The 27,085-nt window shown below is 39.6% G+C and overlaps 1 protein-coding gene across 1 annotated transcript in view; it reads right to left on the bottom strand.

Annotated features, from left to right (window-relative positions):
- The window catches only part of LOC128850216 (small conductance calcium-activated potassium channel protein 2-like), a 108,052-nt gene that overhangs the window by 78,399 nt on the left and 2,568 nt on the right, over window positions 1-27,085 (bottom strand). Inside the window, exon 3 of the mRNA XM_054053211.1 lies at window positions 7,010-7,428. Within this exon, the coding sequence (XP_053909186.1) occupies window positions 7,010-7,428 (419 nt within the window). The remainder of the gene's footprint in view (window positions 1-7,009; window positions 7,429-27,085) is intronic.

Here is a 27,085-nt window from a genome sequence, read left to right as displayed (position 1 = left end):
ACATACACTGCTGTCAAATTAAGTGGAATTGGACCCTGGATTCATTATACCAGAATCAAGAAAGTATTGCCACCTGAGAGGTGAAATCCCGATCTGATAATTTTGTTGCAGTTAAAATTGAAACGTAGAAGCATATGAACTGCTCCTGGAATTCAGTGGATGCTTATACTGAAACAGACTGTGATCCTAGTTATGTTATTTTAGGAAAGGGATATCAGATAGGGAGAATTCGTAATTGTTTAAGGATTACCTGAAGGACATCCTTATGCTTAACTAAGGATGCGGAAAGGAAATAAGTAGTTTTGTGTTGAAGTAGAATTGTGTAAACTAATGAATAAATGTATTAGGTAAGCGTAACAACTGGGTGGGATTTTGAGCATCAGTTTTGTGTAAATGGGCCTTTGGTGTCTTCAGTAGGGGTGCTGGTTTTGTGGAAGATCATCCACCAAGCACCCTATGCAGAATAAAAGCAATGTCTCCTCTCTAAACAAAATACTTTGTTTCAAGAGTTTCTTTTTTTTTTTTATTTCAGGTAACATAACTATTAGAGCAAATATACTCTAAATGTTAAAAAATAAAGCTTTAGTTGTAACTACAACTCAGTGCTATCTTTGTTCTGCCAAGGATCCCTTAAATAACCTGTCTGTTCCCTTAGTGTTGGGTGACAATTACCACTTTTGTGTTGGGCTTGCATGACAAGGGTTTTGGTAGCGGGGGTGCTACAGGGATGGCTTCTGCTGGAGGTTGCTGGATGCTGCTAGAAGTCAGGGCTTTCAGAGAGGGTGGTAATGCCTCTGTGATAACATATTTAAGAAGGGGGGGGGGGACACGGCAAGGAGACCAGCAGCATGGGATAGAGAGGAGAGGTTTGGGGAAGGCATGGACTTGGGCACTCCCCCAGTGTTCTTGGGGTCCTGTGTGCCTGGGAAGAGGCCTCATCATTGCCTGACAAAGAGATCGACCATCAGGCATCCCTCCCCCTTGGGACACCTGATACCTGGATTGTGCCCAGGTCAGGTGGTCTGATGCAACTACTGGAAAGTTCCACTAGTACGACATCTTCCAAGTGCAGCCAAAGTGAATATTAAGACATCAAAATGAATATTCATGCATCTGATGAAAGTCAATTATCTCAAAACCCTATAAGTATGCGATTGCGTAGAAGGCCCTTTGAGCTCTTCTGGACTGCAGCAGGCTGAGACCAGTAATCGCCCCCTGAGTAGGGATGCCTCTCGGGTGTAATGCGCAATCTCATTTGCTAACACGGCAAATAAAAAGGCCTTAGGCAAGGTTATCTCCCCTTGAGATCCAACAATCGCCTGTTGGGAATGCTGGTGCATTATATGTGAGTATTCTCACCAGTCCCGAGAGGAAAGTTTTCAGGCTAGCCTCTCTCTCTTTCATGACCGTACTCCTCTTATGCTTAAATTTTGATATATAAAGAAGACTGTACTTCTAACTTCTTATTTAATAAATTAAGAAAATCAGCTACGACCACCTTCAAAATAGTTCTCTTCTGAGTTGACACACAGTTGCATACAATGCTGCCCATGTTCAAAGCAATTCTGTAGATCATTTTCCGAAAGGCTGTTGAGGATCTCTGTCAGTTTTACTTTCACATCTTCTACTGACAAAAAAATGGGTTCCTTTGAGCATGGATTTGATCTTTGGGAAGAGGTGGAAATCACAGGGAGCCAGGTCTGGTGAATAGGGTGGGTGCTCAAGCACAGGGATGTTGTTATTAGGTAATAACAAAGTGTTGTGGGCTGGCGCGGTGTCTTGGTGCAAAATCCACCCGTTTCTCCACAATTCTTGTTGTTTCCTTCTCACATGTTCATGCAATTTCATCAAGACTTCAGTGTAATACTGTTGATTTACCATCTGTGTGTGAGTGGCCTGGGCGATCATCATCTTTCACGCTTTCTCTGCTTTCTGAAAATCGTTTGTGCGAGTCAAGAATGCGTGCACGAGACGTGCACTCTTCACTGTAAGCCTCGGTCAATAACTGAAAAGTTTCTGTCATGGATTTTTCAGTTTCACAAGAAACTTGATGTTAACTCGCTCTTCACTCTTCACCTGTCGGGAATGCTGGTGCATTATATGTGAGTATTCTCACTGATCTTGAGAAGAAAATTTTCAGTCTCTCTTTCTCTCTCTCTTTCTTTCTGTCATGACCTGTACTTCTCTTATGCTTAAATATTGACATATCTTTGTATGCATACATATCTCTATATCTCTGTGCTTGCATATATACTTATCATACCATGTAGTAAATAGGAGTGAATCTCATTATTTTTTAATCTGATTAAGTCACTGATTAATTTTATTATAGCACATATATTGAATATTTTAATCACTTTGTTGACCAAATGATAATTAAGTGTTAATAGGAATTTTGCAATCTTACTTCAATAAATTCTAAATTGCTGATAAACCAAAGTTTTGCAAATTCCTATCCGTGACATCGGCTCCATGACGGACCCACCACTGGCCAAAGCTGAGCCCATCAGTGATGCTGTTGGTGCCTCTTTGATAACATATTTAAGAAATGGTAAAAAATGCTGCACAGCAGCTATGAGAGAGAGGAAAGAAAATGTGAGAGAAACAACCCTGCAGACAACAAGGTCAGTAAAGAAGGAGGGGGGCGAGGTGCTCCAGGTGCCAGAGCAGAGATTCCCCTGTAGACCATGGAGAAGACCATGGTGAAGCAGCCTGTCCCCCTGCAGCCCATGGAGGACCCCACACCAGAGCATGTATTCACACTGCGGCCCACATTCACACTGAGGTGACCCACACTGGATGTTTGGGATTAAAATACGTTTACTTATAGAATGATAGAATTAATTGTGTAATTGCTTAGAGTTAAGTCAAATTGTAACTTACTTATAGCTTAGCATGAGTGGACAGCTTCCTGTAAGCGAATTTTGTTCTTAGCATAAGTGAACTTTGTTTGTTAGCATGAATGACTAAGCAGGAGTTGAAATAAAGAAATACTGGACATCCTGCACCACAAGATAAAAGAGACCAAATCTATAACTGAAGGGAAAGGGACCTTCAAAAACAGGCAGCAGATGACAGATGAAATCTTGATACAGATCAGATGGGAAGATGAGGTGAAGTTAAACTTTTACTGAACTACACAAGGAGTTTACACAGGGTAAAATTGAAGCCAGAAGATAAGGAAGCTACAACCAACTACAAACTTTTAAGATAAGAAAGAAGGTGCCCTGCCCAGGGGCAGGGGAGGAGCCCAATGGAATGCAAAGAGACCCCAGCCCCTGAAATACCATTGGACGGCATGTGAAGAGCACGTGTGGGGAAGTGGATCTTAGACCATAAGGGTATAATTGCCCAGGGATTTCTTCTTTTGGGATCCCTCACAGGAGGGTCCCAGCTTGAGCTGAAGTAAACCAACTCTGTGACAGAACCTAGGGTCCAAACTCTTAATTACAGCTGGAGGCTAAGACTGGATCCAGGCGCACCTACACTTCTGAGAGGAAGTTCAGAAAGCAAAGGGTTCCAGTCTGATCTTTGCAGCTCGGTGAGAGGGTCTTTTGGAACTCTTCTATAACATGGAACAATCCGTTCCTGAAGGACTGCACCCTGTGGAATGGATCCATCCTAGAGCAGTTCTTGAAGGACTGTATCCTGTGGGAGACACTCCACACTGGAACAAAGGAACAGCATGAGGAGGAAGGAGTGGCAGAGACAAAGCATAACGAACTGATTGCATCATCCGTTCCCCAAGCCCCCTGCATCAGTGGGGGAAGAGGTAGAAGAGTCAGGAGTGAAGTTGAGCCTGGGAAGAAAGGGGTGGGAGGAAGGTGGTTTTAGTTATGTCTGTTTCTCACTGTTCTACTATATTTTTAATTTGCAATACATTAAATTAAACTTCCCCAAGTCAATTCTGTTTTGCCCATGACAGTAATTGCTGAGTGATCTCCCTGTCCTTATGTTGATTCACAAGCTTTTTTGTTGTATTTTCTCCTCCTGTCCTGATTAGGAGGGGGAGTGAGAGCATAGCTGGGTGGGCACCTGGCAGCCAGCCAAGGTCAACTCACCCCTAGAATGTTCCTTCTGTCCCAGGTATGGCAAATATTTAGAAATTATAATATGTCACTGTTAACATTTTCAGAACATGATGAGTCTTGCAATAACATAATTGAACAACACTGACACTAAGCATCTAATGTAACAAACTGCATTCCACAATTCTGGCAATATCAACAATAAAAGCAGTAATGCTTTCTTTTAATAAGATAAGCTATTTTTTCTCCATAACAATTTGAGAAGTAATGCAATTAGTAACTTCCAAAAGTAACCTGACCATAACAGTCAGCTTGCGTTTTAACTGCTGATTCATATCAGCTAGCTGTCACAAATAACTCCCCTAAACAGTTTCCAAAGTGGGAAAACAGGGGAAGGAAGAGGAAAAACAACACATTTATCACTAGCCTTTTTCTCTCTCACTTTTTCTATCTCACTTTTTCATTCACTCTCAGTCTCACACACATTTTCACTTTCCCTTTCTCCCTCTCTTGCTTTTTCCCTCTATTTCATTGCCTTGCTCTCTCTTCCTCTAGCTTTTGCCCTTGCTCTTGCTCTCACAGAGTGTGGGATACTAATGGAAGAGTGGCAAGGAGGATTGTAAACACATTCAAGTGACTTGCAGTTGGGATGTTGAAAACCACATATATCGTTCTAATTGTTGTTTATCCTTGTGCATTTGACAACTAGAACCTCTGTGTTTAGATAACATAGACCTGTGATAGACTTAGAGACACCCTATTGAACGTGCTTGAGATTCCTGCCCTGCTATAGGAAGCATCAAAGAGCAGCAGTGGTATGCCTACGCGAATCCCTGATAAACAGGCAAAAACAGCAGGTTTGATGATCCTCCAGCATGGACAGAGATCAGCGGTGCCTGCACTCCCGCTTGTGCGCCTTTGCCCAGGTGCTGCTTCAGGGATCCCCCAGTTGGCAAGGTAACGAAAATAAATTTATTCTTTGCATTTCATCCATGGTTTTGTGGTTGTTCCTGCATCCTGCCTGTGTTGACTCGCACATTTGGCACAGTCGGTGGTTCCTGGCTGAGTGGTTTAATTCCCTGACAGGATGGGTGGGGCATGTGATCCAAAGCATTATTGTAGAGATATTTGTATTCCTTTTTCTATGTTTATTATGTGCCTCTGTAAATTAACCTGTTCTACATCCCACAAGCCCAAATGGACACCTGTGTCCTGCCTGTGCTGACTCACACACACGGTTTCTTGCTTTTGCTCCATCGTGTTCTCTTTTTCTCCTCTCTTGCTCAGTCTCTTGATCAGTCTCTCAGTCTCTTGCTTTTTGCCTCTCACTTTCTCTCTCATGCTTGCTCAATATTTATCACTCTCACGCTTTTCCTCTTATTCAACTTGCTTTTTCTCGTGTGCTTTTTCTCATGTGCTTTTTCATGCTTTCTCTCGCTGTCATGCTCTCGCTTTTGCTGTCTCTCTTGGTTTGTGTCTACTCTCTCCCCTCTCTCTTTCTCACTATTTCTCTGTCCCTTTCTCTCTCCTTCCCTTTCTCTTTCTCTCTTCCTCTCCCTTCTCTTTCTTTCTCTCTCTTTAACTTTCTCTGTCCTTCTATTTATCTTTCTTTTCATAGCTCTCTTTTTCATTCCTCTTTTTCTCTCCCTTTCACTCTCTCTACATCTCTCTTCCCCCTCTTTCCCCCGTTCCTCTTCTTCTCTCCTTTTTTTCTTTCTTCTCCCTTCTCTTTCTTTCTCTGCCTCTTTCTAATTTTTTCCTTTCTCCTTCTTTGTCTCTCTGTTGCTTACTTTCTTTCTCTCTTTCTTTTTTTATCTCTTCCCATCTCTCTCTCACCCTCTATTTATCTCTGGTTTTATATCTCTCTCTCCCATCCTCTCCCTGTTCCTCTTTGCCTCTGTTGTGAGTTAACCCCAGTAGGTAGCTAAGCCCCACACAGTCACTCACTCAGTCCCCCCGCTAAGTGGAAGGGGGAAGAGTATCGGAAGTGTAAAAGTGAGAAAATGCATAGGTTAAGATAAAGATAGTTTAATAGGGAAAGCAAAAGCTGTATGCATAAGCAAACCAACATAAAAAATTCATACAATGCTTCTCATATTACTTTTCCAGGAAAGCAGAGCTTCATCATATGTAATGGCTACTTGGGAAGGACAAATGCTATATCTCCAAACTTCCCCCCTTCCCCCTTCTTTCTCCCAGCTTTTATTGTTGAGCATGATGGTATATGGTATGGGATATCCCTTTGGTCAGTTGGGGTCAGCTGTCACAGCTGTGTCCCCTCCCAACTTCTTGTGTATTTCCTTGCTGGGGACTGGGCACAGTGAGAAACAGAGAAGGTCTTGATGCTGTATAAGCACTGTTCAACAGCAGCTAAAACATCGGTGTGCTATCAACACTATTTTGGTCACAAATCCAAAACATAGCACCGTATGTACTACTATGAAGAAAATTAACTCTGTCCCAGTCAAAACCAGTACATCACCCTTTCTTGATATTGCCAACTCCCCAACAACACTTTTTCACTTTTTTTTAATGAAACAGGACAATAAAAGTCCAATCGAAAAAAATACATTTTCCATTGGAATTTTCCATAGCTATTTTATCTACATTACTCTCAATAAATTTAATTTGGAAACACAATAAATGAAATCTGTTATTAACACAGAATATCAACAACTGTAACTGCTGTTAAAAGACATTTTATGGTATCCCACTGTGTTTTAGCAAAGTTAAATGAAAACATTGAAAATTAATTGCAATGCTACATAAAATTCTGTGGCACAAACTTCTCTAGATAAGTCCTTCAGATTTAAAGGCAAAGCATTCCTGACAGTCTGTGACAGAGTGAAATCCAACCAGCACTCAACATATCAAAGACCAGGAAGCTCCATTCCATTAGATACTTAGGTCCTTCAAATACAAAACCAAAGCAGCAAAACAAGACAGAGACAGAACCAAAAAACCAAACAGAACAACCTTACCTTTCACAAGCTCGGACAGTCCACGCAGCAATTATCCATAATGAGATACTAAAAACCAACAGTACAGTTCCTGGACATATTGTCATTAAAGTCTTCATAACAAAACGGGTATTGAAGTTTATCTTATTTAACGCTCCAATGCTTCTAGATGATGCATCAGTGAAAAGTTTGCTATGCAAAAGCATAACTCTGGCAATAAGATATAGCCTTAAGAACATTGGTATAGATAAAATAATATCCACATCAGCTGTTGTCGTGGATGGCGTGTAAGAAAAGGCAAGCCGGGCTGTCCATGTGAATGTATAGTTCCCAGGTATGGGATGTATAGCACATACAAGTAGTTCCAAGCAGATAAAGAAAATACGCTCATAAGTCATGGCTATTCTCCAGTCATCTGCTCCATTGTCCACCATGAATAACTGAAATGATAAAATAAAAAGTTAACTTTAGTATGCCATTAACAAACATTGTTATAATTCCGTTTTAAAATACCATCCCTTTCAGACCTGCTAATGAGCACTAAAACCAAAATAAATATGCCATTTCAGCAAATGACATTACTAAGTCACTACTAAGTGAATGCGATTTTGGTTAAGCCAAAAAGAATGGCTTTGTGCACTATTTTTAAAATTGTATATGAAACTGAATTTCCACACATTATTTACTAAGATTTTTTCATATTTTTGTTTAATTGTAATTTTTTATTAAAAAAAAAACCATTTTGTGCCAATTTAAACCCCATCCCTTCAAAGTCAATTGCTTATTCAAAGTTCATGGAATTAAGAAGAATTTAAGAAAGGTTGAACTAGCTGTTTTAAAGCTAGGTTGACCATGTCTAAATGAACTGTACTCACACCTTCAAAAAACCAAAAATGAAAAGCGGAGGCCTACAAAGACCAGAGTAGTCTAGGCATCCAGGTGAGGTCTATTAGTAGCTGAAAATTAAATGCACATGTATGTAGATCCTTGCAGAATAAAAGCCTTTAGTTTACCACCCAGGAACAAAAGCAATAAAAGACTTCACGCTGTTTAGTAAATCTTGTTCCTGAAGATTTACTAACTATATAAATTTTACTATTTACTATATAAATTGAACAATATTTGTCACTAGGAGAAAGTACGGATATGCAAGGTAACTTTTCAAAAAAGGAAAATAATCCATAAGGACAAAGAACATACAATCTCAGTAACGGGAGAAGATCTTCACACGACTTCACTTCTAGTCTGATGCTGTGGTTTGAATTAAAGTAGGATCAGTTTCTGACTCTTAACTCATTTGCTGTAAGTAACTTCATTCTCTGAAAGCTAACTGTATGTTTTTGAGACAGTGTTTTCTTCCAAGGCAATAACGCAGGACACTGGTATGCAGAAAGGCCAGTGCTTATACTTATGCCTATAGTAGCCAAGGCCATCCTCAAGCTGGCGGAATAGGGCCCACACCTGCAAGGAGGGTTGGACAGGTGACCCTAAACTGGCCAACAGAGGATTCCATCCCATATATGTCATACTCAGTATAAAACTGAGAGATCACGATGGTCTCTCTCCCTCTTCTGCGATAGCCAACATCCAGTGAGGATCTTGTCTGTCTAATTGCTCCTGATCCCCGATCTGTGTGTTCCTGAATCCAGTTCCTGAGCCTAGCTCCCTCCTGGCCATGGACCCAATCCCTCGTGTCTACTCTGCAGTATTTGTAGTGACATATAGTCATCAAGGAGTGGGCTGGGGGCACAGTCTCATATATCTGTATATATTTTATTACTTTCTAATTATTATTATTTCATTAAAGCTGTAGTTTTAGTTTCCAACCCGCAAATCTTTTTCCTCTCATTTCCCTCTCCCCTTTCCCTGGGAGTGGGGGAGAAGGGATTTGGGAGTCCAACTGCATGATTTTAGCTGCCAAAATTTAGCCGGGACGGAGCTAAACTGTGACATCTAAATATAGACAAGGCTGTTCAGTAAATATGTAATTGGAGATAAAAAACCTTTGCAGGATTTAAAAATTAGATTATTAAAAAGCTTAGAAGTAATTTAAGGTGTGAGAGTAAGAAAAGTATTTCCAGCATGCTACACACCATATACAAGTCCATTGCTTTTTTGCCCCTTTCCATCCTTCAAAAGTTTAGAAATGCAAGCCTGAACTCTTCGTATATCTCCTTTAGTGATTCAAAATCACATTCTACATCTTCCTCCCAACACATTCAGTTTGTCTTCCAAAAAATTATTCCAGTTCTTTGTTTAAGAAAGTGATAACAATAAATTAGATTGTAGTTGGACTGACACTTAAAGAAAGAAAGAGGTTAACCACAGTAAGATAAACAAACAAAAAAACCCAACCCAAATTCTTTTACTTTTGGACCTGTTTTTTGCTCCTTCATGTTCCTTCTCTTTTTCTTAGGTATAGTTCTTACCTCCACTGCATTACTGTTAAAGCCAAAGAAGCATAGTGTTGACTTAAGCTAAAGAAACACATTCAGGGAATTAAATGTATGCAGTACAAGCACATACACTTTCTTTTGCCTGTGGTCTTTCTGAAGACTTTGTTTGCTAGATATAAAGATGACACACATAATGGTAGGAAGGCAAATCTATCTATCTATTTATTGGCAAAAGACAGTTGGTTTGCACTTAGCAAATGTACTATTTGATATAAAGGACCAAACTTTCAAAATACAATGAGGCTCAAGTGCATTTGATTCTGGTGATTAGCCTGTAAATGATGTCAGTCAGATCACACAAATGGTAAAACAACTATAAAGAGTTGCAGTTATTTAGAGCACCCAGAAATAGATGAATAGTAATCAGTTTAACTGAATATGAGATAGATAATAAATATAAAATCCCTCAAATGTTGTGTGGTTTGCTGAAGAAAAGAATAAATGAATGACACAGCTGACCATTTCAGTTCTCAGATACATATCAAATACATGTTAAATCAGCAGTATTTTAAAAGTTCTTTCAGAGTTGCAGAATATGCTGGAAAAGCAATGGTCTTTTGTTCTCCCTTTTTACCTTCACAGATTTCAACATGAAAGTTATATGCAGAAAGGCAGTTTAAGAAAAATGATACCTTAAGTATTGATTTGACTCAAAATATGAGAATAGAAGAATGTTGTTATACTTAGATATCAAAATTAGATCTTACAATTTTCATAAAAGAAAATTATATTTAATAGCTTTTAAAAAAACTTTAGGATGTCATTATGAAAAATATACTTAAGAACGTATCCATTTGTCAGCAGAAGAAATCCTATTACGCTACAAAGAAAGAAGTTTCTCAGTAGTGCTGTGGAATGGGTTATGTTTGCATGCACAGAAAATCCTTATCAACTTCCCTTGATGTCAGCTAAGTCAATTGCTTCTAAGAAAAATAATATTTGAAAGTGATAATGTCTTCAGCTGTCACATAATGAGATTTAGTAGGTGAAAACACAGAAGGTAGAAAGCCCCAGAAGCCCCAGAGGACCACAGATCCACTACAAATATTCCTATTGTAAAAAATAGTAACCCCTCATATTTATGAGGTACATTTCCATACAAACCTGTGTCTCTAAATTGAGTCCATCAAGTACAGGAATATCAAATATTCTAGAACAAAAAGGGTTGTGGATAAAAAGACAATGTACTGGAAATAGATAGAAATTAGTACAGTACATTTTATATGCTTGCAGTTATGCAATCTACTAAATGCAATTGTTATTTTTTAATTTGGAAAATGCAGTGGTATTTGCATGTTCCTGCTTGCTTGGTTGTGTACCTTTACTATTCGGAAAACAAGGAGGGAAAATGAAGGAGAGAAAGAACAGCTGAACAACACAATTTAAAGGGGAAGTATATTTTTAAATATTTATATATATACACATACACACACACACTCTCAGCTGCTTTCAGTCAATTTTGTTATAACAACCGTGCATTGATTTTAAGATACTACTGTGACAGTGTGCTTCCCCTTCTCCTCCCTTTTCCTGTAAATCCTGATCAAGCAATAACCATCAGTGGTGATCGTGATGATCCACCTCACAGTAGAGACAGATAACAACACAGTAGCCAAGGGCTAATCTGTCAGGTGAGCAAGAAATAGCCACAAGTGTTGTTGGACCTCTGGAGCAGGAGTGCAGAGCATTTGATATCAAACGAGCCTCCAGCCTGAGAATAATCAGCATCGGTAGCAAAAACAAGAAGACATGAAAACAATAACAGTGGTCACAAGGAGCTTGGAAGGAGAAGAACATGCTGTGGAAGTTTTTATGAAGGGCTTGTGGGACCGGTGTTGACATTTTTTGTAAGGTATAAATATGAGCTTGTACCAATGAACTTGGTCTTAGCTTGAAACGAAAGCTGAGTCCTTGCTTGTTAATACGCCACACTAATCTATGGTAATGCACCCACCTGGCCACAGTGCTGATCAGGGTCTGACTCAAGACAAATCTGGAAGAAACTGCCACCTACAGTTGGCATGTAAATATGACTATGAGTCAATCATCTTACTCCATAAATAGTGAGCAGCCCAAGAGCCCTTTGAGCTCTCCTGAAACGACAGTGGGCTCCACATCAGGATTTCCCCTTGAAAGGGACGCCTCTCAAGGTTACTCCTCGAGGTTGAGAGAATCCTTGCCACAACAGATCCACAGTAAGTGAATTGGGAATAAGTACACTGAAACTTTGTGATCTTAGCTAAGAGGTATAAAGGATTGATCCTACATATATAATCCTTCAGACATAAACTGTTGCCCAAGTCTGGGACTAAGTCTAGATCCAGCTGCACCTAGAGTCTCTCTGAGGAGGAGTTTAGAATGCAAGGGGGTCCTCTCTGAACCTCATGACCGAATGGGAGAGTCTCCCTGACAGCTTTTTGTCTGACCCTATCCTCTGTGCAGTAAATAATCAAGTGTACCTTGCCATCAAACCTTGTAAATCACTGCTGCATTTATTATCAAACTTTGTTAAATCTCTGCTTTGTATCAATATTGCTTTTCTCTTAAGAGTGAAGTGTATCACTCTGTCTCTCCATCTGCGACAATTACTCCCCATTTGAATGGGGAATGAATGATGCTTAGTAATAAAAAGAGAACCAGCTGTTCCCATAAAGTTGAGTCCTGCAGCCTATGCAGAAGGCCAAACTCCAGTCAAGGTCAAAGACATCATAGATATTAATGGGTGATTGTGTATTTACATAACAATTTGTGTTAAATTCATATAACATCAGATTAGTAAAAGAGAAACAAATTCAGAGTAGACAAATTGCACACAATGACAACTTAGATCAGAGACTCCCTGAAGCTACTTAAAAGAAAAGTAGAGAAATTAATTTTGTATATCAAAACAAATTCCTAGCTATCTGAGAATGTTGGTGAATGCAAAGTACAAGGAAATTGGCTAGTTTCTTTATAATCCTGATAGGAGAACAAATATGAAAACAGTATCACTGTTCTGCTGCAAGGAATAAAAAGGAAGCGATAAACAATAAGAAAGTAGCATCAGCTGTACTCCTTGAGGCATTCCTTGTAGAAGGAGAATCACCTGTACTCGCAAAAGCCTTGTGGCAATTGTTTAATTTAAAAATCCAAATTTTAAACAGTTAAATACTGAAGTCACTTTACCCTTATAAAAGAACTGATGGAACTATGACACAGGCTAGCAAAAATAACCTCTGTGGCTGCTGTTTTACCAAAATTTTGACCAAACATTTTTCTATAGCTTCTAGTTCCCAAACTATCACTTATGCAACTAAAAGCAACATTATAGTCGTCAGAGAGTAAGAAGGTATTAAGTACAAATGATTGAGAATCATATCGTGGTTGCAGACACCTCAAGCCTTTCCCTAACTAGGGGATGAAAAACACCTTCCATCATCAGAAGACATATAATAAAATGGTTTATAAATTAACCAAAAGCCTGTCCTCGATCTTGGAGGGCCTGTAGGAATTCCTGAGGACTCTATATCCTGAATACAGCACCACACAGCAGAGAAGTTCATAAGTTTAAGTTTTCTATAAAGCCACGAGGCATCAAACACATTCTGCATGCAAAGCACAGAAGGCAAAGAATAATGTTTTTCACAAAACTATGTGAAAGTCTTGTTATCTTATTTTCCAGAATACTTCCCACATCCAGAGTTAAGACCAGATTTTCTAGTAGATCATTAGAAATTGACCCACAAGATCTTGTGGATATAGCTGTCTACATGAATGAAACATTCTTAGTTTGTTCAAATGGGGAAGTTAGACTATTCTATCATTCATACATGTATATGCGCATACACACATCCCCCTCTAACTATAAAAATGGAACATGTGGAATTTCTTTTCATGTAGTTCTCCCTGTCTCGAGGGACCCAAAGAGGGTGAAATACTCCTAAAACTGCCATTCTTTCTTCCCAATAACCTTCTGTGCAGGAGATAGTGTCAAGAAGTGAAATCCAAGGACTCCAAGGAAAAAACAAAAGGATGTTCCTAGATATCCAGATTTCTTCCCGAGTACCATAGAGAAGAAAAACTCATGAGAAAAGCATTATTTAAAATATATTTCATGAGGCAATCTCCTACTTTAATTTAGTTTGGAGTCTTGATGGAACAATCATACTTGAGCTTCCTCATATTTTTTAAAAATGGTGAGATATTTACTTATCTGAATTTTTATGAGCCTTTGAACCAAATCAGAGGTCCAGAAATAGAAGGCCACCACTTGGGGTTACCATATTCATTTGAGGTACTCAGTAGACCCATCAGTAAGTAACTGAATTAAAGTTACTGAATAAGTTATTTCAAAGTCAGTGTCTACTAAAGGTATTTCTTCATTTAAATAATATTCTTCATTTATCACTTAATCTATTATACAATATATTCAGACCCCACTCCCTACAGCAGCGTAAACCAAAATGAGAATAACCTCCTTAAGTTACATCATTTAGAAAAATTCCATCCAGCACCAGCAGTTCCCAAAAACTCCTGTGACTGGGGTTGACAATCAAAAATGTTCTCCAAGCAGATGCAGAAGGAACACAACTTAGTAAAGCTCTGAATATAACATAAGTGGAGGAAGATTAATACAGAAAGAACAGTTTAGGTAGGAGTCTTGATCCTTTCCTTTGCACAAACAGACAAAATGGGAAAATGAGACCAGTGCAGTAAAGAAGCATTTTTATTGTTTTATACTATGTATTGATCTATTATTTTAAAAGTAAAGAATAAAAAAAAAAAGTATGTTATTACGTAACAGATGTTTACTAGTAAATAGACTGGGTGACACAGAACAATCTAAGTAGCTGCGCCATACAATTGATAAAGATGGAAAGAAAAACATACATAGTTTTAAACCCATACTGTTGTTCCCAGGAATCTAAGGACAGAACAGGTTATTTGCCTGCAGCTATCTTTACAAAACATTCTGTGTTCAGTTCTGTGTTCAGTTCTGGGCCCCTCACCACAAGAAGGATGTTGAGGCTCTGGAGCGTGTCCAGAGAAGAGCAACAAAGCTGGTGAGGGGGCTGGAGAACAAATCTTATGAGGAGCGGCTGAGAGAGCTGGGGTTGTTTAGCCTGGAGAAGACAAGGCTGAGGGGAGACCTTATTACTCTCTACAACTACCTGAAAGGAGGTTGTGGAGAGGAGGGAGCTGGCCTCTTCTCCCAAGTGACAGGGGACAGGACAAGGGGGAATGGCCTGAAGCTCCGCCAGGGGAGGTTCAGGCTGGACATCAGGAAAAAATTTTTCATGGAAAGGGTCATTGGGCACTGGAACAGGCTGCCCAGGGAGGTGTTTGAGTCACCTTTCCTGGAGGTGTTTAAAGGCCGGGTGGATGAGGTGCTGAGGGGCATGGTTTAGGGAGTGTTAGGAATGGTTGGACTCGATGGGTCCCTTCCAACCTAGTGATTCTACGATTCCACCATCTAAGCTAATTTAAATATGACTTGTTTAGAACCCAATTTCCATCTGCTGATACTCCACACTGCCCCCTACTTCTACTGGCCTGTTTTGTCTCACTCTTACTGCTGAGAGTGTAGCTGGACATTATCTGTGCCAACTTTATTACACCTGAAAGGGAAAGTAGCAAATAAATATTGAATGGATTGCTTAGGTTCCCTTTGCACCTTCACAGATACAAACAACAAATGACCACATTGAAAAAATTAGTATACTAATAAAGTATTTCCAAAACAAAAACATCTCTTTAAAAACCTTTTCTAGTCTTGCAGGTGGTCTGCTACAACTAGTGTACTAATATTAGCAATACTGGGATAGGAACATTAGTCAGATTCCAGAGTTAGGAATTAATTTAGTTTTGCACTGAAGCAGCAATTCTAAGACTGTGTATGAAGAACATAGCACATCTTCCCACAAAATATCAGTACTTTTATCCAGAACTAATTGTAGAATGCATCTTGTAAGAAACCTAGTACTCTCTGTTGTATTTTTCCCCATTTCAAGTATCTCAGAAATAAAGTAACTCTAATTCCACAATATACTTGTGGAAGCAAAATTCACTGAGGAGAACTATCTACATTTCAGTATTTTTATGTTGTTAATTTTAAATGATCATTTTACAGGTTTTTTTGTTTAGGATTTGTTTTTAATTTATCACAAAAAAAATTAATTTGTTCTAAAGATCACTGCATGAATAACTGCCATCTCCTAACATGGCTGTCATCAGCTACTGAATCTGAAGCTAGATAAAATGAGCTAATTTATTCATTTTGCCAAAGAAGTACACCTGTGACTCTCGACTTAAGAATGCATTTTTAAGGGAAGATAAACCTGATGTCCTGATAAATTTCTAACAACCTTGCTAAAAAAATGCTCAGAATAAGGGTGCATTTGAATGGACAGTGCTAGGTATTGTCAGGCCAACTATTCAGTGGCCTGACCATTAGATAAAACCTCCTCCTATGTCCAAAGGGAGACTTTTGGAAACAAGCATCTTCTACATTTAATTTCAATACAAAAGGCCTCAGATCCTTTCAGTCACCGTTCATTAGATGCCTGACCAATTTTGAAGGATTTTCTATCCTGCCTTCTGTGTCTTATGCATTACATTGCTGCTTTTCAGAGACAGTGGGCATCTGTAACTTTTCCTGGGTCAACATGTTCTGCAGATATAATCTATTAAAAAAATGTACTGAATGGAACTAAAACTAAATATTTGCCAAATAAATAGTCTTAAAGTCTTAGAGTTATAATTTAACAGATATGATGTCTCTAGTTTTCTTCTAATCAGTATGCTTTTCTGTTGTATGGAATGTGTATTAAGCTTCACTGGTACAAGGTAATTTTCAAGCCTATACATGAAGCTATAGTATCCTGGACCAAAACTGGCACATGATGAGATTTGTTGTCACCTGATCCAAGGCCTATTAAAATAAACAGAAAAAATTCAGTAATTTAAAAGTTTTAGATCAGAATAAAATTATCACTTGAAGTTTATTTCTTGATTTTCACCTGTTATTTAACAGGCTGGTTTTCTGTGCTCTTGGTCTTCATTTGTTTTTGCAGCAGCAGTCTTAGCTGATGATTCAGCATACTTAAGTAAAGGCAAGACAGACTTCTGTTTCTTTTGGCATAGAATCAACAGAACAAGAAATACAATGAGTGTAAAGATGGACTTCTTTACTTGTATTTTGTATGCCTTAAACATTGTCTGGGGACTGAGGGGTTTTATGTGGCTCCTGGTTGGCAATGGGAGAGGAGAGAGGGGGGAGGTGTGGGAGGGGGCACTGCCTCCCACCCCCTAAGAACACAGATTACCATTATTCAAGAAAGTCAATGGAAGGGCAGCGTTTATTTACAGAAGGGATACCCTAAGTAGTTCAGCACCAAAGCAAAAGTATCCCAGTGGACATAGTCCTCCTACCCTGTGACAGTCATCTTTCAAGAAATACCAGGCTGTGACAGAATATCCAAGAAAGGAGATTAAAGACATCTTATTAGCAAGCTTAGAGAATCTTGGTTTTAATCATTTGTTTTGAATTAATATAAGGAAGTGCCAGTAAAATGTCAGGAACTGTACATTTAAAAAGCATTTATATCTCCAGCAGTACAAGAGAGAGACAGAGGTCTACTTTCTCAGTAAAAGTAGAAAAATAATGCAGCCTTACCTTGTGAAATGTTAACCAAAATTTCCTTAACTTCCACCTTATTATTAATCTAACAGCAAACTGCAATAGGGAAATGTGGAATGGAACAATAAGTTGTCTAGAAACAAGAATTTTAATTATGTTGTATGCTGCTACTTTAATTATGTAAAATATCATGAAGTAACAAACTATTTATTCATGAATAATATAAGGTCCAAGGAGACCTTATAGCAACCTTCCAATACCTGAATGGGGCCTGTTGGAAGAGATGGTGAGCAAGAAATGGCCACAAGTGTTGTTAAGCCTCTGGAGCAAGAGTACAGAACATTTAATATCCAGCAAGCCATGGGCCTGAGAAGAATAATCATCGCTGGCAGAAATAAGAAGGCATGAAAACAATACGAGTGATCACAAGGAGGTTGGAATGAGAAAAACATACAGTGGGAATTCTTACAAGGGACTTGTGGGAGGGGTGTTGACATTTTTAGTAAGGTGTAAATATGAGCTTGTAACAATAAACTATGTCTTAGCTTGAAAAGAAAGCTGAGTCCGTGCATGTTAATATGCCACGAATGGCGCCCAATTTAGGGTCCAAACAGAGGGTCGTGTGAGGAGCATGGTCTGGTGGCATACATTGGAAGAACAATTGGAGGGGCTGAAATGAAGCCCAGGGTGCACCCGTAGACACCTACTCGCTGGATGGAAGGTGAGCTGCCAATAAGTTGATGGGGAACACGATAACCCAGGAACAGAAAGATAGATTTATTTAAACATATTTTAAAGGAACAAAACGGAACGCTAGAAATTAATGACCTTAAAGCAACTTTGGTGTGGGCTCGGGATCAGGAGCCTTCTTTTGACGTTTGCTCAGCATCCAAGAAAGAAACTTGGGATAAGATCGGAGTTCGATTATGGGATCAAGCGACTTGGTCGGACAAAATGGCTAGTATGCTTGGTCCCTGGCAAACTGTTTCTGAAGCACTAAAGGCGCATGTCGGCTCCAGAGAGCACAGCGATGATACGGAACCGAGTGTAGGACCATCAACAGCTGCACTAATTCCCCAACTCCCTAAATTGGCTGCGCTTGCCAAGAGCAACAAAGAACAATGTTTTACGGGTATTATAGACAGCAGAGCCAATGTAAGTGTTTTTTCTTTAACAGAACGGCCAACAGATTGGCCATTGACCGAACCACTTACTGCTCTGATGGGCGTGGGGGGACTAGTCCATGACAAAGTTTACACTCCATAGTCATATAACTGCCCCACCTGAAGCACAGAATGTGGAGATCTGGTTAATTTGCAATGCCCACAGGATAGTCCTTTGTGACAGAAGGGCTGCAACGATCAGAAAGATTTACTGCCTTTAAAGAATAGAAACCCATCACACTGCAGTTCAGCCCATCCCTACAGCAGTTAAGGGCCCCTTAGGAAGTGGACTTAGTGCACTGTTAATTGGACGATCATCTGTCACAAAGTAAGGATTATTTATTTTACGGGGACTGATTGATGCCGACTTTACAGGAACAATACAAGTATTGGCTTGGACACCCATGCCTCCTTGCTTTATACCAAAGGGAACTAGAATTGCTCAGCTGATTTATTTTCAAGCAATTGCACCCCATACAGCAAATTGCATACAGGGAGAAGGAGACTTTGGCTTGACTGACCAACCTGTGATTCTATGGACGCAGAAACTGCAAACATCACAACCAACATTAACCTGCAAAGTACGACATTCACAGAGCAGCAAAGAACAATGTTTTACCGGTATTATAGACAGCGGAGCCGATGTAACAGTTTTTTCTTTAACAGAATGGCCGACAGATTGGCCGTTGACTGAACCACTTACTGTTCTTATGAGGGTGGGGGGAGTGACTAGCCCATGACAAAGTTTACACTCCGTAATCATATATGGACCCAAAGGTCGTGTGGCAACTGTCAAACTATACATTCTGTCACTTCCCACTGTCTTATGGGGTAGAGACTGTGCAGCACAATGGGGTCTGACTTGGAGCACCCATTTTTAATGGCGGCCACTGTAGTGCAGACCACTCTTCCTCATACCTAGACTACAGATGAGCCAGTTTGGGTGGAAAAGTGGCCCTTCAGCAATGAGAAACTGCACCATCTTAAAGCTTCAGTGCAAGAACAATTACAAGCTGGACACATTCTACCAACTACCAGCCCATGGAATACACCTGTGTTTGTAATACAGAAGAAAAGCGGAAAATTGCATGTATTACAAGATTTGTGAAAAATATATGCCATTATTGAACCTATGGGACCATTGCAACCAGGAATGCCCTCACCAACGTTACCTCAAAACTGGGATTTAACCACTATAGATTTGAAAGATTGTTTTTTTTACCATTCCATTACATCCAAAGGATGCAATCCATTTTGCTTTTTCTTTTCCTTCTGTTAATAGGGCAGAACCAAGCCAATGGTATCACTGGACTGTATTGCCGCAAGGCATGTGCAATGGTTCAACAATTTGTCAGTGGTTTGTAGCAAAAGCTTTATCACCAGTTCACAAATTATATCCTCAAGCCCTGATTTATCATTATATGGATGATATTTTAGTTGCAGCCTCAACACCAGAACAGACAGCTAAAGCTGCAGCAGCTGTAACAGTAGCTGTTACCCAAGTAGGCCTTAGCGCCACACCAGAAAAAATCCAAAAAGTCCCTCCATGGAAATATTTGGGATGGAAAATTCAAGAACAAACCATTCAACCACAGCAAGTTAAACTTCTATATTCTGTAAACACATTGAATGATGTGCAAAAATTGTTAGGAGCCATAAATTGGGTACACCCCTTGTTAGGCATCACTACAGAAGAATTACATCCTTTTTTTATGTTGTTAAAAGGAGATTCAGATTTAACCTCTCCCAGGCAATTAGACAAAGATTCTTTGGTTGCATTAGGAAAGGTTGCTAAAAAGCTTAGTCAGAAACAAATATTTCGCAAATGTTTAAACACCCCAATTGAATTATATATTATTTCAGCCAAATTCCAACCGTTTGGAGTTTTAGCCCAATGGGTAGAAGGTGTGTCTGACAAATTTAGACCTTTAGAATGGATATTTTTACCGCATCAGTTTTCTAAAACAATAACAACTCAGCATGAAATGTTACCTATGTTAATTCAAAAGGGTCACAATCATTTATTGGAATTGGATGGGAAGGATCCCTCTACCATCTATATTCCAATGACTCAACAACAAGTAGACTGGCTTTTGCAACATTCTTTATCTATACAAATTGCATTAGCAGACTTCCAAGGACAAATCAGCATTCATTATCCTCCAAGTCCCCTTTTGAGTCTGTTTGAGTGTATGAGCCTAATTCCTACCACGAAATTAAGTCATATCCCTCTTAAGGAGGCGTTGACACTTTTTACAGATGGATCAGGGAAAACTGGGAAATCAGTGATTGTTTGGAGGACCAAACAAGGCATGTGGAAATCAGACATTTGTAAAGTGTCAGGATCACCTCAAATTGTGGAACTGGCTCCAGCTGTTAGATGTTTTAAGCTGTTTTCACAACCCATAAACATTGTTACCGATTCTGCCTATGTTGTTGGCATTGTTGCACACTTGGAGAATGCCTATTTAAAGTATGTAAACAATGGACAGTTACATGCTTTTTTAAAGGAATTGAAATATCTGTTAGACAATCAACATGAACCTTATTTTATAATGCATGTACGTTCTCATACAAATTCACCAGGATATTTGGTTGAAGGCAATCACCAAGCTGGTGCTCTGTCAGCTCCTGTAATCATTCCAGATACATTACAACAAGCGTGTATGTCACATGCTTTCTATAACCAAGGCAGTACAACCCTTAGGAAAATATTTCAGTTAAAGCATGAACAAGCTCAACAAATTGTACATATGTGCCCTGATTGTTAACTAATCCCAAACACTACTTTTGATGGCATAAATCCCCATGGATTAGGTCCACTTGAAATATGGCAAACTGATTTAACACACATCCCCAAGTTTGGACATCTAAAATATGTGCATGTGTCAACTGACACATTTTCTACCGGCATTGTTGCTTCTGCACACACGGGAAATCAGGCAAAAGATGTAAAAAAACATTTATTATATGCGATTGCTATTTTGGGAGTGCCCAAAACAGTAAAAACGGACAATGGCCCGGGATATGTTTCTAATATAACAAAATTCTTTTTTCAGCAATGGGGAATCACACATCTCAGGGGCATCCCTCACTCACCAACAGGGCAAGCCATAGTTGAATGAGCTCATGGTGCATTAAAAAATATGTTGTTGAAACAAAAAAGGGGGAGCCTGGGATACTCTCCTCAAGAGAGAGTATTAAAAGCTACGTATGTTTTAAATTTTTTAAATCATTGCCAAGACAACATTCCCCCAATAGAGCAACATTTTATTTTGAAATCAAATGATAGCGTGAGTAAAGCTAAAGTAATGATACGTAACTTAGAAATGAGATAATGGGAAGGCCCGTGTCTGTTAATAACATGGGGACAAGGGTATGCTTGTGTCTCTACAGATCGTGGACCACAATGGATGCCAGCAAGATGTGTACGACCTGCATTGCAATAGTTGTGGGAGTTTTGTGTTGTACAACCATCATTCCATGGATCCTCGCACAACCCAAAGAAAACATCTGGGTAACCCTAGCCAGTGTGGCAGGGCAAGACTCACTGTGTTTGTTGGTAGCAACACCAACCAATTAATTTAGCACCTGTTTAATAGATTTGTCCATAGATATTCTTTATTAGGTGCAATAAAAGTAGATTTTTTGTAAATATTTTAGATATAGACAAAAATGTAACGCTTATACAAAATATTAATTCTTCACTTAGTGTGTATAGAAATTATTCTATATAGTGTAATTACATGTCTGCAAATCTATCCAAATCCAACAACATGCCCCTGCAATTACCAAGAAGGTTGTTTTTTATTTGTGGAGATAGAGCAGGGGCAAGTATTCTCATATTTCAGGAGGCCCACGTACGTTAGGCAAACTTACATTATTAACCCTGAATATTTCTATGATTTTAAACCACACTTTGGTTCACCGCTATCGAACAAATGCCACATCGGCAGCTTTATCTAGTCTTTTGATGAACTTATCAGACCATTCAGAATCTATACATAGAAGTATTAACAATATTAAAAGTATAAGTATTAAAAGATTTAACAGAAAAAAATGCAAATACAGAATGAATTAAATCCATTTGTAGGACTTTTTTTCTGGATTTGGACCTTGGATTAAAAAATTAGTTATGACAGGTTTTATGATTTTACTTGTATTTACTTGATTTTTTTGTAGCACATTGATTTGTGTGCCTTGCTTAATCAAATTAGTGCAAAGCTTGATTGATAGAGCATTAAACAAATATTAGTAATTCACAAAAACAAAAAAGGGGGAGATGTCAGAAGAGATGGTGAGCAAGAAATGGCCACGAGTGTTGTTAAGCCTCTGGAGCAGGAGTAGAGAACATTTAATATCCAGCAAGCCATGGGCCTGAGAAGAATAAACATCGCTGGCAGAAACAAGAAGGCATGAAAACAATAACAGTGGTCACAAGGAGGTTGGAATGAGAAAAACATATACAGTGGGAATTTTTATGAGGGATTTGTGGGAGTGGTGTTGACGTTTTTAGTAAGGTATAAATATGAGCTTGTAACAATAAACTAGGTCTTAGGTTGCAACGAAAGCTGAGTTCGTGCATGTTAATATGCCACTGGAGCCTACAAGAAAGCTGGGAAGGCACTGTTTACAAAGTCTTGCAGTGATAGGACGAGGGGGAATGGGTATAAACTGGCGAGGGGCAGATTTAGACTAGACATAAGGAAGAATTTCTTCACGATGAGAGTGGTGAGGCACTGGAACAGGTTGTCCAAGGAGGTTGTGGATGCCCCATCCCTGGATGTGTTCAAGGCCCGGTTGGATGGGGCCTTGGGCAGCCTGATCTAGTGGGAGGTGTCCCTACCCATGGCAGGGGGGTTGTAACGAGATGATCTTTAAGGCCTCTTCCAACCCAAACTTAGTCTGGACCAGGTTGCTCATAGCCTCATCCAACCTGGCCCTGAACACATGCAGGGAAGGGGCAGCCATGACTTCTCTGGGCAACCTGGGCCAGGGCCTCACCACCCTCACGGGAAAACATTTCTTCCTAAAATCTAATCTCAATCTCCCCTCTTGCAGCTTAAAACCATTACCCCTTGTCCTATCACTACACTAACCTGATAAAGAGCCCCTCCCCATCTTTCCTGCAGCCCCCCTTTAAGTACTGGAAGGCTGCTGTAAGGTCTCCCCAGAGCCTTCTCTTCTCCAGGCTGAACAAGCCCAACTCTCTCAGCCTGTCCTCATATGAGAGGTGCTCCAGCCCTTTGATCATCTTCATGGCCCTCCTCTGGACTCACTCCAACAGATCCATGTCCTTCCTGTGCTGGGGACTCCAGAACTGGACACAATACTCCAGGCGAGCTCTCACCAGAGCAGAGTGGCAGAATCACCTCCCTCAACCTACTGGCCATGCTTCTTTTCATGCAGCCCAGGATACAGTTGGCCTTGTGGGCTGCAAGCACACACTGCCGGGTCATGGTGAACTTCTCATCCACCAGCACCCCCAAGTCCTTCTCTTCAGGGCTACGCTCAATCCATTCTCTGCCCAGCCTGTATTTGTGCTTGGGATTGCCCCAAGCCAGGTGTAGGGCCTGACACTTGGCCTTGTTGAACTTCATGACATCCCCACAGGCCCACCTCTTAAGCCTGTCCAGGTCCCTCTGAACAGCATCTCTTCCCTCCAGCATGTCAACTGCACCACACAGCTTGGTGTCTTCAGCAAAGTTGCTGAGGGTGCCCTCAATCCCACTGTCCATGTCTTCAGCAACGTTGTTAAACAGCACTGGTCCCAGTACCGACCCCTGAGGAACGCACTCATCACCGATCTCCATTTGGACATTGAGCCATTGACCACAACTCTTTGAGTGCAACCATCCAGCCAATTCCTTATCCACCAAGTGGTTCGTCCATCAAATTCATGTCTCTCCAATTTAGAGACCAGAATGTCGTGCAGGACAGTGTCAAATGCTTTGCATAGGTCCAGGTAGATGACATCAGTTACTCTTCCCTTATCCACCAAAGCTGTAGCCCCATTGTATAAGGCCACTAAATTTGTCAAGCATGATTTGCCCTATGTGAAGCCGTGTTGGTTGTCACCAATCACCTCCTTATTTTTCATGTGCCTCAGCAGAGGCTCCAGGAGGGTCTGCTCAATAATCTTGCCAGGCACAGAGGTGAGACTGACTGGCCTGTAGTTCCCCAAGTCTTCTTTTTTTCCCTTTGTTAAAAATGGCAGTTATGTTTCCCCTTTTCTAGTCAGTGGGAACTTTACCAGACTGCTATGACTTCTCAAATATGATGGATAATGGCTTCGCAACTTTGTCACCCAGTTCCCTCAGGACCCGCAGATGCATCTCATCAGGTCCTATGGACTTGTGTACCTTCAGGTTCCTTAGATGGTCTCAAACCTGCTCCTCTCCTACAGCAGGCAGTTCTTCGATCTCTGATTAATTCAATTTGATTAATAACACTAATAACTAATAAGTACTCTAATTATACTTATTATTATACCAATAATAACACTAATAATTATTAATACAAAATAACTAATACACTGCAGTCACTGAAAACCTATCTGAAGAAAGCATTTTAACATTTCAAATATTTCACAAAACTGCACAGCAGCCTAACAGTTATTGTTTTCTAAATAGTGCAGCTATGCCACTCTGGAAACTTTGGTCTGTCAAATGCAGAGCCGTTTAACAGAATATAAAACTTAATCTGTTTTGCTAATAGGTTTAGAATGCAAGGCTAAAAATATGTTCAAAATTAGGCATGTGCTGTCAATCAGGCAGCAGAAGAACTCGACCTGGCTATGCTGCGGGAGGAAAACTTGGTGAGGCTGACAGCCACCTTCCCCACAGCACAGGTTGCTCTGAGCCAGGCCCGGCCCAGCCAAGGGCAGAGCTGTCTGCGGTGCTGAAAAGGAGGCGGAGGACACACACCCCATTCAAAAATATAATATAATATAATATAATATAATATAATATAATATAATATAATATAATATAATATAATATAATATAATATAATATAATTCTTCCCTTAAAATAGGATGTTCAGCAAATCTGGGATAAGCAAACTCACAGTTTGGTTTAATTGTTGAGCTGACTGTTTTCAAAACAGAATACACAGGCTAGGTCATTTAAATGGACAGACTACAGTCACCTGCTATACTGTTAGGCACTACCATAGAGTTGCCTGCAGCATGGCTGTTTGGACTTCCTAACAAGAAATCAAGGGCACAGACTACTGAAAAAAAAACCAAAAACCAAACAAAAGCAGCAGCTGGCAGACATTATGTCACCAGGTGCTTCTAAATATTAAACCTGCAAGCACTACTAATTGCTACACTTTCATCTTACTTCCCAACATATTTTAATTAATGTTTTGCAGGAAAATCTACTCTTCTTTCAGGTAGGCTTGCTTCTGTCACACTGTGAAACATACTACACTACAAGCAAAATACACTGCCATTTTGTTCTGTACAACAAAATTTATTGTCTTGAATTCCTGCAAATTTACACTATACTTACTGATAAAGACTAAGCACCTTTCAGAGAAGAGTAAGGAAGAAATAATCAAATATGAAGAATATCAGCAAACAGCTGGTGCTCCAGGACACAACCAACCATCTATAGGCATGATTCTACAGCCCTTATTCAAGAAACGTTCCACTGCACATAGCAGGATATTGGCCTGAATTAAAGGCAAGTATCCCTTCAGAAAACACTGTTTTAAAGATTATTTTTAAATTATTACATTATTTGGCTTACACTACATTTTCTTTCACTTGGAGTAGGTTCTGTACAATTCTAAGATAAAGTATTTTAAAGATACTTTTTGTTTTCAGAGTTAAGATGCAACAAATTTAGCACCATAGGTAAATGTAAATATTTCTCTGTGTGTCCTTCAGCTTATTCTTTAAAAAGTCAGGTGTCCATATATAAACATATTGTGCCTAAATTAAAAATCTATCAGGTATCTAAAAGCTAAGGGTGGCACAATGGCCTTTCCTTCCAATAGTGCCCTTGCAAACAAAACTTCCCTTTCATTTTCAAGATTAATGACAGAGTCCCTTGGAGCTGCAGCTTACTTCAGGCTCTGAGTACTGCAGCCTACAGTGACTCTCAGACAAAAACATAGAGTATTGCTGTTTTACAAACAGGTATGCTTGTATTCCTAACTGTCAGGCAGTGTTGAAAACTACATTAACCTTGATTAAGTCACATGATTGTACAACTCCTTCTGTGTGGTCTCATACATGAAGGAGTTCTTTGAAATGGTCAGTTAAAAAAAAATCAGAAATACAACTGAAGTTTTTTTAAAGACTGATTTTTCTGATCCATAACAAATCCCTGAAAGAATGAATATGTGCATCTAATTAGCTGAAAAAAATATGCAAATGTTGGAATAAGCTTATGCATAGAGAAACCTCTGACTATTTGGTTATCTTGTGTATTGGTTTCTATTGAAAGTTTTTTGAAAATACATAGAACCATTCAAATACTTACAGAGCTTGGTGATTTTCAGCTTTGTTCTTAGTGCCTCAAACACCACTTATAGCAATGTACACTGCAGAATAAGGCTCCCACATTACAGCAGCTACGTTTATTTATTTTTACACAGATAAAGAAACCTCTTCATCAGTATTCCAATAGTTTATAGCGATACTCTGTCACCAGTCACTTCTTTAATGAGTAGAATAATGTTTAACAGCTGCCCATCTTTGATATTAATGCAAAGAAACTGGGTTCTGAGCCAGAAACAGTTTTTCATATGTAAGGACTGCAGGACAGGATCCCATATGGCAAGGAGTGTTCAGTAATGCAATACTTCTCTAACAGTAGTCTAAGTAGGAGACTATGGTGCCCTTTCA

The sequence above is a fragment of the Cuculus canorus genome, chromosome W, assembly GCF_017976375.1.
Source record: "Cuculus canorus isolate bCucCan1 chromosome W, bCucCan1.pri, whole genome shotgun sequence".
Classification (NCBI taxonomy): Eukaryota; Metazoa; Chordata; class Aves; order Cuculiformes; family Cuculidae; genus Cuculus; species Cuculus canorus.
Note: the sequence above shows the minus strand (reverse complement) of the source record. Positions and strands in the feature narration are given on the sequence as shown.